This window comes from Dendropsophus ebraccatus, chromosome 2 (assembly GCF_027789765.1).
Source record: "Dendropsophus ebraccatus isolate aDenEbr1 chromosome 2, aDenEbr1.pat, whole genome shotgun sequence".
NCBI classification, from domain to species: Eukaryota; Metazoa; Chordata; class Amphibia; order Anura; family Hylidae; genus Dendropsophus; species Dendropsophus ebraccatus.
The window spans coordinates 32,172,461-32,187,472 of NC_091455.1; the positions used below are offsets into that span (position 1 = coordinate 32,172,461).

A 15,012-nucleotide genomic window follows, 5' to 3' on the forward strand; every position below is an offset into this window, starting at 1 on the left:
GTAATAATTCCAACGTCACAGAAGCCCTATGAACCACACTGATGTTCTTCTATCCACTATATCTGGCCATACACATTAGATAAATGTTGGCCAAACAACATATTCCTGTGATTGGCCAAACAAGTAAGTGAAAGGAAGTCCAGTGCGTGTACTACTGGCAAACAGCCCAGCCCTGGCCTCACCCCCTAAAATGTAGAGAATAAGAAATAATAATTATTTAAAACAGCAAAAGCCCTAAAATCACATTCTAAAAGAAAAACAGGACAGCACTCCATGGCACGGATCAGCTGGACCGAAAAGGGTTGAAGGGAAAGCTTATGGCAACCCTCACCTGGTTGAGTTGTGCTGATAAGGAGGCACAACTCTCGGAATAGCATGAATAGCATAAACTGTAGACCACCAAGGGAATAATGAGCAAAAACCACCAAACACCAACAACAGGAATACAGACGCAGGTCCGACTAAAGGTGACCCAATAAATAAATGAAAATAAAACTATAAAAGTCTAATAATTTGAAAACCCAACGCGTTTCGGAACCGTACCGGTTTCTTTTTCAAAAGACATAGGTATGACTCTTGAAAAAGGACCCGGTACGGTTCCAAAACGCTTTGGATCTCCATACTGTTAAACTTTCATAGTTTTATTTTTATTTATTTACAGTTCCTTTTTCAAGAGTTATACCTCCTCTTGAGTAACCAACAGGTTCACGAAAACCTAAAAGAAAAACATAGGACTGCGCTCCATGGCGCGGATCAGCTGGACTGAAAAGGGTTGAAGGGATAGGGTATGGTAACCCTCACTTGGTTAAGTTGCGCTGACAAGGAGGCACAACTCTCGGAATAGCATGAATAGCATAAACTGCGGACCGCAGCCACTCCAGAACTCCAACAAGGTATTATAGAGCAAAAACCACCAAACACCAACAACGCGAGTCCAGGCGCAGGCCCAACTAAAAGTGACCCAATAAATAGAGGAAAAGTTAATTTTCCAGGTATACCCCTTTAAGGACCCGGACACACGCTCATGGAATTAACTTATGTTTTTTGTCTTGTTGCCAGTCGGCATAAATAACTGAGCTTGTGAAGAATTATCCTGAGAAAGTGAGAAAATGATGTTTACTAGAGTCAATGCTAAGTGCTGTTATTTTATGTTTATCCCATAAATGTCCCTTTGACGTATGTCACCCGGTGTAATGGTTTGCAGCCCTGTATTTCATGTAATCCAGCCCATTACCATTGCTGTCAGAGTGCAGCCAAGCTCCGCGGCTTTATGAGGTTGTAATGTGAGGTTATACAGGATACAACAAGAACAGCTACTCACTTGAAAAACATGAATCACTGAATAGTCTTGAAACATGAGCCTCTTGGGTGTTTTTTTCCCCCAATAAAGTATATGGAAGGATGAACCTTTATTAAAATGGAGTCATCTCGATGGAAAAATTGGGGCATACGGGCATCAAAGTGATTGGTCCATCTCTAATAAGCAGCTGTTACCTTGGCACTCTACGCCATCCATGTAATCCTACATTTCACCTGTAGTGGGCGCTGTTTAGGAAATATGTAGACAGCAACAACTTATCTACATGAAAATTCTGATATTAAAGAGAACATATCATTTTGAAAATGCAGTCTTATCTGCAGGCATCATATTATAAAGGGAGGAGCTGAGCAGATTGATATATAGCTTTGTGTTAAACGTTCCATGATAACCTGATTTATTCATGTAAATCACTGCTTGGGACCGCCCACATGACTATTTAGCCCAGAATAAGAAGAGGATTACATGAATAAATGAATAAAGTTATCCTGAAAATTTTCCAACAAAACTATATATCACTATACTCAGCTTCTCCTGCTCTATAACATAATGCCTGCAGATTGCAGACTGTATACGAATATGACCGGACACTTTAAAGGGATTGTTTGTGCTACGGGAACCTTTTGGAAGCAGGGAAGGGGGCTTCTAGGACCAAGGTATTTGAAGTAGAATTTTAAATTTTTTTTCCTCTGTTTACCCAAGAGTCCTTAACCGAGTCTCCTTCCCAGCCACTTTATTTAGAGTAGAAAATTAAGCATTTTCCCCAAATAAATTAATGTTTCCATAGGGGTCTGATTTCAGGAGTATTCAGCAACACAAAAAAACTGAATAGTAAAAATCTAACGTTCTAGTATAAATCAATGCCTGGGGACCACGACTGAGCAGATGGGGAATCTCTTGTATTTGGTTACGCCACCTTTCAGCCATTGATAGGGGATAATTACCCAGATCCCTATGGATATTTATTACATCCATAGACAAGAGGTAGAAAAGGAAGCCAAAAACTATTGTACTAGGATTAGTGCAAGTTCTAGTTAGGCTGCATTTACACATTCAGTGTTTATCTTAGGGTACTATTACACGGAACGATAATCGGCCGAATTGGCCCGATTCGGCCGATTATCGCTCCGTGTAATAAATGTAACGATCAGCCGATGACAACGATCATCGGCTGATCGTTGATATAGGTTAGACCCTATTTTCGTCGGGCGCCGACCGCGCACCGCTGCGTGTAATAGCGGTGCGTGGCCGGCGACTAACGATATACATTACCCATCCACGTTCCAGGGCTGCTCCTGCCGTCCGCTTCTCCCGGGGTCCCGCGCGCGCTCGAGCTTCACAGAGGCCTGTCAGCTGATAGGCCGCTCAGCCAATCACAGGCCGCGGCGGTCCCGGCCTGTGATTGGCTGAGCGGCCTACCAGCTGACAGGCCGCTGTGAAGCTAGAGCGCGCACGGGACCCCGGGAGAAGCGGACGGCAGGAGCAGCGGACGGCAGGAGCAGCCCTGGAACGTGGATGGGTAATGTATGCCAGTTTAGCAAGGGCTCAAAGGACATCGGTAACGATGTCCCTGCAGCTCTTGTCAAACGATTATCGGGCCGTGTAATAGGCCCAGTAAACGAGCAACGATCTAGCAGATCGCTGCTCGTTTACAGGTATTATCGGGCCCTGCTCGGCCCGTGTAATACCACCCTTACTCCATGATTGTAGTTTGCTAGCTACCTCTATGATCCGTGAAAAACCGTCCGTGTTGTCACCTGTTTTGCATCCGTGTCTGTGTTTTTCACGAATGTGTTTAAAGCTTTTTAAATTACACTGATTACATCACATCCGTGTTTTTCACAGATCACACAGATGTCAGATCCGTGCTATCCGTGCAAAACACGGATCTCATAGACTTCTATGGAGGAATCCGTGCTGTCATCTTGTCCAAATCATGACATGTCCTATTTTTTTTTTCACGGAACGGATTGTGGATCCGGGAAAAAAAAACGGAACATGTGAATAGCTCAATAGAAATCAATAGGCTGGAATATTGTCAGTGATCATGGATCCGTGATCACAGACAACTTCATGGAACGTGTGAATAAGGCCTCAGTTCAACTAAAGGGACAGATTCTCAAAAGATCCAGCATATATAACAATAAAATGGGAATCATCTTGAATTATTTATTTTGTATGCATGGAGTAATAAAATCACTCACAAAGTATATAGCATTACATGCGCTCGTAACAATTCCAATTCTCATACACTGCAGAGATTGTATTAGGTTGGATTCACATGTAGTATTTATTTTCACATCACGATTCTGCCGTCTGTGTAATTATTAGAGATGAGCGAACCGGGTTCGGGTTCGAGTCGATCCAAACCCGAAAGTTTGGCATTTGATTAGCGGGGGCTGCTGAACTTGGATAAAGCTCTAAGGTTGTCTGGAAAACATGGATACAGCCAATGACTATATCCATGATTTCCACATAGCCTTAGGGCTTTATCCAACTTCAGCAGCCACCGCTAATCAAATGCCGAAAGTTCGGGTTCGGATGGACTCAAGCATGCTCCAGGTTCGCTTATCTCTAGTAATTATGTCTGCGACATGTCATAATGATATGATAATATATATGTGCATGTACAGGTGCAGGCCCCATTGGCTTCAATGGCCCAAACGTAGTCCGTCACCATCATTCCCTTTACATAAACATGTATTTAAAAAAAACTAAATTAAAAAATATTTGTACCATTTTTTGTTATTTGGACCCATAGTTAGGCCTTATTCACATGTCCGGTAAAGTTGTCCGTAATTGCGTGTCCCTAATCACGGTTAAACTTGGGCTATTCACACAGTCCATTTTAATTTTGATCCGTAATCCATTCCGTAAAAAAAATGGACATTTTCTAATGCGGATTGTGATTGCAGTACGGATTACCATTAGAACAATAGAAGTCTATGGGATCCATATTTTTTATATCCGTGTATGTATGTATGTATCCGTGACATCCATAAAAAACACAGATCAAATCTAAGCAAACTAGTACTGTTCACATTTTATAAAAATGGATACGGAAACGGATGCAATTACGGATTCAAATATGGATGACTTTCCACAGATCACGGAGAGAAAAGAGCCGGACCCGGAAAAATCACAACGTGTGAATGAGAGCTTAGGTTTGACTAAAAATACTGACCAAAATTCTAGATGTGAACCCAGCCGCAACAGTTTTTTCATTCAGAGCTGCTCCTCCAACTGCGGACAGGAAATTGCTAAATCTTGAGGGCTATAAAGGGGCCTGTAAGTATTTCAGGGACTTCCCAGCTTTTTCCTTCTCTTCTCTATGCATCTTCTGTGACTACTTTTATGTTTATGCAGCAAGAGGCCATCCCTACACTGAGTCTATGGTGATAAAAACACCAATGCTTTTTAATGTAAAAAAAAAATCATTGCCATAACTTCACACGCATGTCTCATTCCAAAGGAGTATCCAAAAAGTTTAAAAGAAAAAAAATCCAATTTCTATACCCAGTGTCATTTACTTTAGCTTCAAAATCCAACATAAAAGTATAAGGAAACACAATAACTCAGGGGAATTAACAATGTCTTTCTTGCTCATCTTGTGCATTGTTTGAGGGAATCACAATAGCTTGGCATGTGGCTAGCAGATTGGATAAGCACAAATAAACATAGACAGAAACTAAACAAAGACCTAAAAGAAGATAAATTGATTCATTAGAAAAGTTTTTCATACTATGTTCCAAATTTAAAGGTCCTAAAGCAACTCAGGCCTTAAGGTGCCCATGCACTTTTAAAGCTGAACGTTCGTTTGGCCGGCGGCTATCACTCCCGAGCACTCCATACAAATGCTAGGTTCAAGTTCACGTGTACTAAATGATAACAAAAAGGGTAACCTGCTTCAAGAAGATAGTTTAAATCCAATATGCCCCACCCCACTTCACTCTCCCAACAACATCAATGGGAGAGTTTGGAGGCACTCATTCACATTAGACAGTTAGCTGGTCCAACCAAAAGTTAAGTTGACTTTTTTCTAATCTGCATAGACTCTTTTTCCCTTAACTGGGCCTATCTCCAGTGAGAACATAAAGGAACATAGAGGCCATACATCTTCAACAACTTTTGGTCAAATGATAAGGAGGGCCCCATACATCGCAAACGGTGGGCGACATGAGTATAGAGTGCTTGGGGACCATAACTATCAGGCATTGCAAGTCAACAGGTCTTCATGCCTTAATCTTTCTTTAACTTATACCACTGGTTAAGGGGGAGTTTGGCCACTCCTACATACATAAGATAGTTGGCCAGTCCTGCCAAAATCATTGGGTTTAGTTGAGTATAGGATATAGGGACATTCACATACCTTAGAAGCCTCCAAGGAGCCCACAAGAGAAGGTCAATGTAACCTTGCTCCATAGCTCTTTGCGATGGACAATGTAAACCTATGTGAATACTGGTTTACAAAATTAAAGGGGTATTCCAGCAAATACAAGTCTATTTTAATGCATATTAGCATTAGAGTAACATTAGAGTTGGGCTAGCTATGTAAATTTTTGCTATGATGGTCCTTCTCCATTGTGTATATCTATACTGTATCTGTAGCAGGTTAGGACAGGGCTTGATCACAGAATGCATGACCAGATTACTGCCCAAGGTCCAATGAACCTTTAATGCTCTTCGGTTATCAGAACATCACAATGTCCTCTCAGTAGATGTTTTTGGAGTGTGCTGAAAACTTGGAAACATTTCCCATGATATCCAAAAAGACTTGTGAGACAAAAATAGGATTCTAAAAATTGTGGCTTAACAAAATAACCTTTATGCCTGGGCCTCAACGTAGAGGAAGGTCTAGTGAGGTCAAGTCATGAGTGTACACAACAATACAAAACAAAAACCTGGACAAGATAAGAGCAGAGATAACCATAGGAAAAGAGAGATTAGAGCCAATCATAGAGGACAATTGGGTGAAGAGAGGTTATAGACGTACAGGAGTGTGAGGTCTTGTACACAAGCATTGGTGCAATCAGCGTCTTGTCTGACCGGCTCCACATGGGCTCAAGTGTGTCAATAAAGAAGACAATGAAAATCTACAACTAATTGTTTAAAGTTGTTCACCTCGTCCTGCCAACATCAATATCTATTTTCTTTGTATCTTACCAGACATAAGCCTCAATAAAAGTACAGCCCAGGTCATAGGCCGGGACCGACTGGCAATAGTAAGTTTAAAGGCCGTATTACATTTTCCGGGAGAACATGTCAGGTGATAGATCACTTGGTACTATGTGGCAGCCATTGTTGTTGAGATACTATATCTGTGAGGTTTATAGCCCAGATACAGGTGGAGCTTAGCTTGGCAGCAGGGGTGCTGTTGGACTGCTCGGTTGTTCTGTAGCTTTGTAGTTGCTGTGTAAAAGCTTTGGGGTTCACCATGCACTTTTTCACCTAAAGGTGGCCATAGACCTCCAATAACTGAAAACGGAGCGAACATCCAGCGTTCAATTATCACTCCCGTCCAGTCCTTTTCCTCTCTATACACAGGAACATTCAGCGTTTTGTGTTCTCTATGGGGATGAGAGCTCTGACTGCTGCTTATCTCTCCCACAACTAAAGGCCCCCAAGGCCCCCAGACGAATGATCACTCACCTGCTGCCCCATATACAGGAAACTTTGGCACGAACGAGCCTTTCTGTCTTCTCTATAGGGAGGGGTAGAGCACTCTTGATGTTTAATATCTCTCTCTCTGTTAACGGTAGACCCCTTTAACCCTTAACATCATCTATCGGCATTTGTTCGCAATGGACTTTCCATCATGACCGTCTCCTTTCTTTTGGGAGGAACCCATACAACTTATACCGACAGCCAAATATTTACATTTTTTACTTCCAACTGTGGGCGATGCTCACGAGAACAAGTCTTTTCATTGCAGATAGAAGCCAAACCATGCAAGGTGTTTGGAAGCCCCCCGATGATGCTCGGGGAAAGAGGATTGGACATGTTGGAATTCAACTGTGTGACCCATTTATTTCCAGGAGATAAGTCATAGTTGCCCAGCAGTGGCTTACCTCCTTCTCTTCCCACTCATCCACATGGAGAGATCGGAAGAGATATCAGTTGGCCAAATGAACCTTTGTCCGAGAGAATTCTAATACTATGTGTCAAGTAAAATTTAAAGGGACTTTGACCAAGTTATACGGCAACATTGGGGGAAAACATGGGTTAGCAAGCAGTCAATTTTCCTTGGTAAAAGCACCAGGGTTATGTTCCCGAGGTTACTTTCCATACCATAGTGAAATAATAACCCACGTGTTTCGGCACGCCATGTGTGATCATCAGGGCTGATAACAGTCTCTTCAGCTATTATTTGACCGACCACAATGAGTATTTCTATGGAAGGATGTTCTTGTGAATAACAAAATTATGAAACAATATAAGTGACACAAGTGCTGACTGTTGCCAGAACAATGTTTGGTTTACACACTAGTAAGGGCCACGTCACCGCAGCTTTTCCATGTCTTTCAGTCTCGTATTCTCATCCCTGTAAAAATAAATGGACCATTCACACTCTCTGATAATTCCTCCCATTCATAATCACTTGATGTCAGTTCTAGTACATATACACACACACATTAATAAAGAGGACCCATAGGCCGAGCATTGTCTGCCGGGAGCCTCAAGAGTTCATATAGCCACTTTAATACTAATCTAACCCCATCGCCTATCTGCTCTCAAGATAAATCACAGCTCGTACTTATCTGAAGCAAGACAATGTGATTCACGGTGCGCCAAACCTCATTCTAGATTCAGATTACAAAATCTCAGCTTACACAAGCAGTGAGATCAGGAACAGCTGCCCTACACAACCTGACGTAGAGAAGAAGCAACTGATCAAAGAAAAAGCAGGCAGTCATTTTTAATCATGTCTAACCCCTATCTCCAGCAACATCAGTCGGTGAACGGTCAGCAGAGTCCTATACACCTCATACTGACGGACCTCTGATAAAAGTATGAAGTGTGTGGCAGCAGAGAGCACTGTGTCAGACTGGAAAGAAATCACAATTTCCTACTAGTGATTGCTGAGGCAGCATAAAAAGACCTTTTTCTCTAATAAAGTACTATGTTTAATGTCTGCACTTATATAGCAGCTGATAAGTATGGGAAGACTGGAGATTTTTAAATAGAAGTAAATTACAAATCTATATAACTTTCTGAAACCAGCTGATTTGAAAGAAAAAGATTTTCGCCAGCGTACCACTTTAACGTAAGAAGATAAAAAACATACTCATTCTATGTTTTTATGCCTGAGGGATCATGCTCACATGCACAGAGGCCATACATCGGTGCTTCTAGGGAAGGATAGTGCCACTATTTTTCTGTTGAACTCATACAGTAACCCCCCTATGCTCCATGGTCCATTGATTATGACAAATGTGATGTAAATTATCATAGTAAATGTGTCTTTTGTTAAAGTTGCCTTCCAAATTTCCAAGAACAGAATCCAGAGAGATGATCACACTTGTGCCCTTCAGGTGCTGGCGATATCTTTAAGGCCATGTTCACATCACGTATAACACCGGCTGTTCTGTGACCCGGCTGGGTCACAGAACGGCCGGTGTTACTGAAGATCATTCCGGATGGTACTGCAGTGTGTGCGCCCGCATCTAAATTCACCGCTGCACACAATGGAGCGTACGGCCGGAGCCGCACGCTCCATTGTGTGAACTGACATGTTTTCTTCTACATGGCCCGATATGGGGTTGTGCATGGATACAGATGAGTGATGATCAGCGAGATACCTTCAGAAGGCATGATGAATCGTTCTGCCAGGCCACAAGAACGTATCATATTGTATGTGCGGCTATTTAGATATATTGCTATTGCCGCAAGGAGATGTGCAGTAGATATCAATATATATTTTAGTGATCAACCAACAAGCAGCATTTTCCAGCTCCTCAGCTGATCGCTGTCACCTTTACATGGGCTGATTATCGGCCAAAGAAGCATTTCAGCAACACTCTTGGCCAATATTCGGCCTGTATAAAAGGCCCCTCAGACATCAATCTGGTTCAGTCTCTGCTAGGAAATCCATTCATTTGGGGGTCTTCATTGAAAGTACCACCAACACAGAGGCGCATCTTCATAAAAACACGAAGATTAGCATAGGCTATCCTCCAGTTAGTTGTTTAATAATGGCCAACAAAGTGGCGACTGATATTACGGGGCCACTACTATTCTTCCCTCTTATATGGAGGTCGGAGGTTCCAGGATTTATGGTTTTACCATCAAGATGCATCCATCACCACCAAGAAAATACTGTGTAATCCTGAACTTACATTAAGACTATTATAGTCCTTCCTCCTATTACATAGACTAGATTACGGCCTGTGGACATGAATAGAAGGAACGGGGGAAAATACCCTTATTATCAAATATAATGGTGTAACTCATGACCATGTGATATAATAAAATCACCAGACACCAGAAAGAAATGTAAAGGCACCTGTAATATCCGATCACTGGGGGCTCAGTCCACTCATCTGACAACAGAATGGGGGATGTACATATGGTCCTAAGTTTACTCTCCGAGTTGGTATAGGCCTAGCCATAGTTTCTGGATTATCACCATAAGGGACAATTCGCACTAATAACTATGTGCTTATAGTAAGTTCACCAGTGGCATGTGGATGGTAAGTAGAGTCATTGTAGATGGTAAGTAGATAGTCATTCTCTGTGTGATTAATGTTTTTTATTGCAGTGATTGAACAGAGACAAACATATTCTTGACGATCTCCATCTGCCATAACATTGAAACCATCCACCTAACATTTTGTAGGCCTCACAACAACAGCTGTGACCCAATGAGGCCTGGACTTCATGAGACCTTTACAGTTGTTTTGTGGTATTTTCAAAAAGACTTTAGTAGCAGATCCTAGAGGTCAGTGTTTCTCAACTCCAGTCCTTAAAGAGGATGTACCATCAGGGACATCCTCTTTAATCTGACCCACGGATCGAACGGCGTCGTCACGGGGAAGCCGGTGCCGCGGTCCGTTTTTGGAACCGCAGCTTGGTTCCCGTGTACGGCGTTGTTCTATCCACGGGTCCCGGGACGGTGCTGAAGCACAGGAGTCGGGCCAGCCTGCCCCCAGTGGGAGGGAATTCCCTCCCCTCTATGACGCAGCTCCATTGATTCTAAAGGAGCCGCGTCATAGAGGGGAGGTAATTCTCTCCCACTGGGGGCGGGCCGGCCCCACTCCTGTGCTTTAGCACCGTCCCGGGACCCGTGGATGGAACGGCACCGTACACGGGAACCGGGCCGCAGTTCCAAAAACGGACCGCGGCATTGCCTTTGTTTAGCACAGCTGCACCCTATTATTAGATATTAAGTGGTGCCCTCCCTTTCAATACACTTGTATGGCTTCCCCGTGACTGCGCTGTTCGATCTGTGGGTAAGATTAAAGAGGATGTACCTGATGGTACATCCTCTTTAAGTATCTCCAACAGGTCATGATTTGAGGGTACAAGGAAAACTTGTGGTGATACCTGATGCACTCACTATAGTTACATCAGCTGTGAAATACTATGAAAATACTCAAAACATGACCAGTTGGGGTGGCTGAAGAAGTTGGATGCAACCTTTAAGACCTTATTACATGACATGATAATAACAGGGAAGCGAGCACTCCCTCCTTGTTTCCTCGCTTGCTGCCTGTGCTATTACATGCACAGACAGTGAGTAGGGGGGGGGGGGGTACAGCGGGAGCATCGGGAAGTGATCCTTAGATCGTCAGAGCTGCCCATTAAAGTCAGCGGTGGTCTGCCTATTACATGGAGCGACAAGCAGAAGACCGTCACTGTCATAATTGGGCCGTTTCCACATGTTAAAGACCACGATCAGCCGACTGTGCATTTTGACTGATTATGATGGGGGAGATTTATCAAACATGGTGTAAAGTGAAACTGTCTCAGTTGCCCCTAGCAACCAATCAGATTCCACCTTTCATTCCTCACAGATTCTTTGGAAAATGAAAGGTGGAATCTGATTGGTTGCTAGGGGCAACTGAGCCAGGTTCATTTTACACCATGTTTGATAAATCTCCCCCCCCCCCCAATGGTCTTTTAACGTGCTATTACACCAAACAATTGTTGAACAGAACGGCCAGTAATCAGCCAAGTGCAGCTCATAATCGTTTGGTGTAATAGTGCACTGTCTGGTAAACATAGATACACCCATAGGCCATAGGCTGTATCCATTTCTTCCTGAACTCCCTAGGGCTGCATCCAACTTCTTCAGCCACCGATAGTCAAATGCAGAAGGTTTGTGTTCAGGTGAAGCAGAACATGCTTGAGGTTCGTTCATCTCTAGACGACACCAATTTATCCAATACAGACAACAGCTGAAACCAGTAAAAGTCACCCATAGACGGTAGATGAGTATTGGTAGATTTTGTTGCTTTCCACAAGATCAACAATGATTTCCAGGGGTTGCAGTCTGTTCTGTACTTTGCTCTTCTCCAATTTATTTTGCATCTTTTTTAAAGTGATTGTACCACCAGGCCCAGGCTGAAGCACTGGAGGCGGGCCGAACCACCCCCAGTGGGAAGAAACTCCAGCCCCTCCATGACGTGACTCCATTAGAATCAATGGAACCCTATCATAGAGGGGTCTGGGTTTCCTCCCACTAAGGGTGGGTCGGCCCTCCTCCAGTGCTTCATCCTGGGCCTGGTGGTACAGTCACTTTAAACACACTAATGGCATTAATACTCAGTCAACTACACATACTGCCGGGGAGGATCATTGGGTTACCCTGACGTCTTATGTTTACAGTCTTATATGCTTTATGGATTTACATAGACCGACACAGTAAATATGGGTTTATAGGGGATTTTAATAGATTGAGAAGTTAAAGTAAGCTGAAGCGACTGTGTAAATCATTTGTCCATATTGTGTAGATCTATTGTAAAAGAAAAAAAATTCCCCTTGTCTAAACCTTCTGTATCTACTGTTGGCCATACATATTCAGTAAAAAAAAAAAAAAAAAATTAATGCTAGTCCAACCTCACCATTCACACCATACATGAAAGCCAAGATGACTGACTAACGTTTTAGTCGAGTGTTGGACATCGCACAATATTTCATGCATACATTAGCAAAACCAAATTTCTGTATGATAACCCCACAGCCCTAGACTAAATTTATTCTAGAGCACTTGGTATACACTTCTACTGCCAGAGCAAAGAGTGGCTACCAAGAGTGTCCTTCATTCTGGATGACCTGACATCATCCACCCATTACACTACTAACCCATTGATTTCTATGCGACCTGTGTAATACTTTCTCTCTCCTATGGTGGCGCTGTAGAGGAATGGACCACTTGCTGCCAGATTCCCCTACAGATTACAGCTTAGAACTCCGCAATCAGCTTATCATAGGGGGGCGATTCTCAGAGCAAACAAATGTTAAAGGAGGACAACCCCTTTAAGGGGTATTGTGCAATAGTTGACAATCCCAGAGAATAAATCAAATGCAAATATTATATTCGCCAACAATAAAAGGATAAAAATCTTAGCTGTTTTATCTCTACCCTGTGTCATGCCTGAGAGGTTGATGTACAACTTGCCTCAGCTTGCTATAAGGAGATGCAACATATCAGACGTCCTATGTTGATGCCTGCAGCGTTTTATAGCTGCAATGGGTGGACCCCATATTTGCAAATTACGATCCCTGGATTACATCCAATTGAATTTTTTGAAGACAGTCTCTTTTCCTCCATTAACTTAGTTACAAACCCCCCAAAGAGAGAGATTTTATTGGTCTTTATCAGATAGTCAGGGAGGGACGTGGAGTCGGGAGGTAGTGACCATTCAATGCGTCTGTCCATCATTCATTCCAGGGGCCAAGAACAATAGCAAATGAGGGCAAGAAAGGACAAAACTAATAAGAGATGAAAGACAAGGTTTAGGAGATTGAATGTCCCAACTCGTTCCCCCAGGGCACAGAATGGTGGACAGATCTTCCTGATCCTACCCAATGATGGACGACAAGGCAGCCCTCCATATAGACCCTCAGAACAAAAGTCACTAGTGATTGATGGCTAAGAAGTGACAGGACACCTTGTATGGTGCCATATGTCATGCCAGACCATGTCCACCTATAGTCCTCCAGCTGTTGTGCCACTACGGGACTCAAGATGCCAGGACAAGATATCTCGCCTTGTAGCCTGATATTAACATATGGCACAATGATAAGCACTAGGACATCTACGGAATATATATACAATCTGAAATGATCAGACACAAAGAGAAAGTACATTTACTGAAAGAGCTTGGGAGAGATTTTTCCGCCGAAAAGTCTAAAAAAGGCTAAAAAGCAAAGGCACACTATACATAATAAATATACATGATCACAACTATAACACATCATCAGCCGAGATGCATCACTTTGTCTCTTCCCGCTGTCAATCTACGATTCGGCGTTGCATTTCATCACAGAACAGTACGCAGATGTAACAATAAAAGTATGACGTATAGTATAACAAAAAATTCCAACGTGTATAACAAAAAGGCAAAAAAAATAAAATAAAATTCTGCTTTCGGCTTAAATATAATAGCGTCACCTATAACAATAAATTCTACTTGTCTCTAGTCTGCGAGGATTCGCTGCTAGGAAGGGGCGACACTAACGGATCTCCCACCAGAGCCCACCCGTCACGGCGCGCAGGATACCACTGTTTGTACAGCCAGAGAAAAGTCTTTTGTTACTTGCACACAAAAGCCAATCTCTCTCCCTCTCTCTTCCTGGGCCGTTTCCCAGCTCGGCGGCCTCCATGAAACTCTCCAGGTAAAGAAAAAAAAAGCAAAAATAAAGTCCTAAAAACTTTTTTTTTTTTTTTTTTTTTTTAAAGCAACATGGTGGCAGATAAGTTTGTGATGATGCGAGTACAGCTTGAGGGGGGGAGCAGGTCTTATCAAATCAATCCAACCGCAAGGGAGAGAGAGAGGAAGGAGAAAAACTTTCCCAGCTTCTCACTGCCACCAGATCCCAAACCAGTATGATCACTTACTTGTCCGTCTCTTGTGACATGTTTGATCCAATGAACTCTCCCTTTATGTTCTCCCTAGCTCCCTGGTGGAACTGGACTTTCAAGTCTGTGCAGGTAAAGGTGTGTGGAAGGGAAAGAGATGGCAGAACAAGTGCTACTGGTAATTCTTCTTTTTTTTTTTTCCTCTCTACCTTCCACCCCTCCCCCCCTCCTTTGACTTTTTTTTTTTCTTTTCATTCCCAGCCCAGCTAGAAAGGTGAGAGACAGGTAGACAGCTACGCCCCCAGGTCTCTCCTCCCCATTCTCCACCTCTTGTGGAACAGTCACACAGGTCAGTGCTGTCCTATGTCCCTTCCCATGTACGCTGCAGCAGAGAAGCATTGACAGAGAAGGGGTTAACTCTGTATACAGTAATATCACCTGTATACACAGGTAAAGGTGCGCTGCTTGCACCTAGGAAGTTTCATACTTTTTTTTTTTAATAACATTTGCGAGAGGTAAGATGTCTGCACGGTGACCGCAGCCATTGTGGAGCAGGAAGGGGGGGGGGGCATTTATAATTAACCCATTATTGCACCAATTCAAAACTTTAGGGCATCTTCATGAAAACAGCTCTATGTATAGATACATATAGAGAGTGTATTATTACAAT

The 15,012-nt window shown here is 42.9% G+C and overlaps 1 protein-coding gene across 1 annotated transcript in view; it reads right to left on the bottom strand.

Annotated features, from left to right (window-relative positions):
* The window catches only part of GRHL2 (grainyhead like transcription factor 2), a 65,832-nt gene extending 51,307 nt beyond the window's left edge, over nt 1–14,525 (bottom strand). Inside the window, exon 1 of the mRNA XM_069957285.1 lies at nt 14,382–14,525. Within this exon, the coding sequence (XP_069813386.1) occupies nt 14,382–14,401 (20 nt within the window). The 5' untranslated portion in view covers nt 14,402–14,525. The remainder of the gene's footprint in view (nt 1–14,381) is intronic.
* Nucleotides 14,526–15,012: the final 487 nt, after the last annotated feature.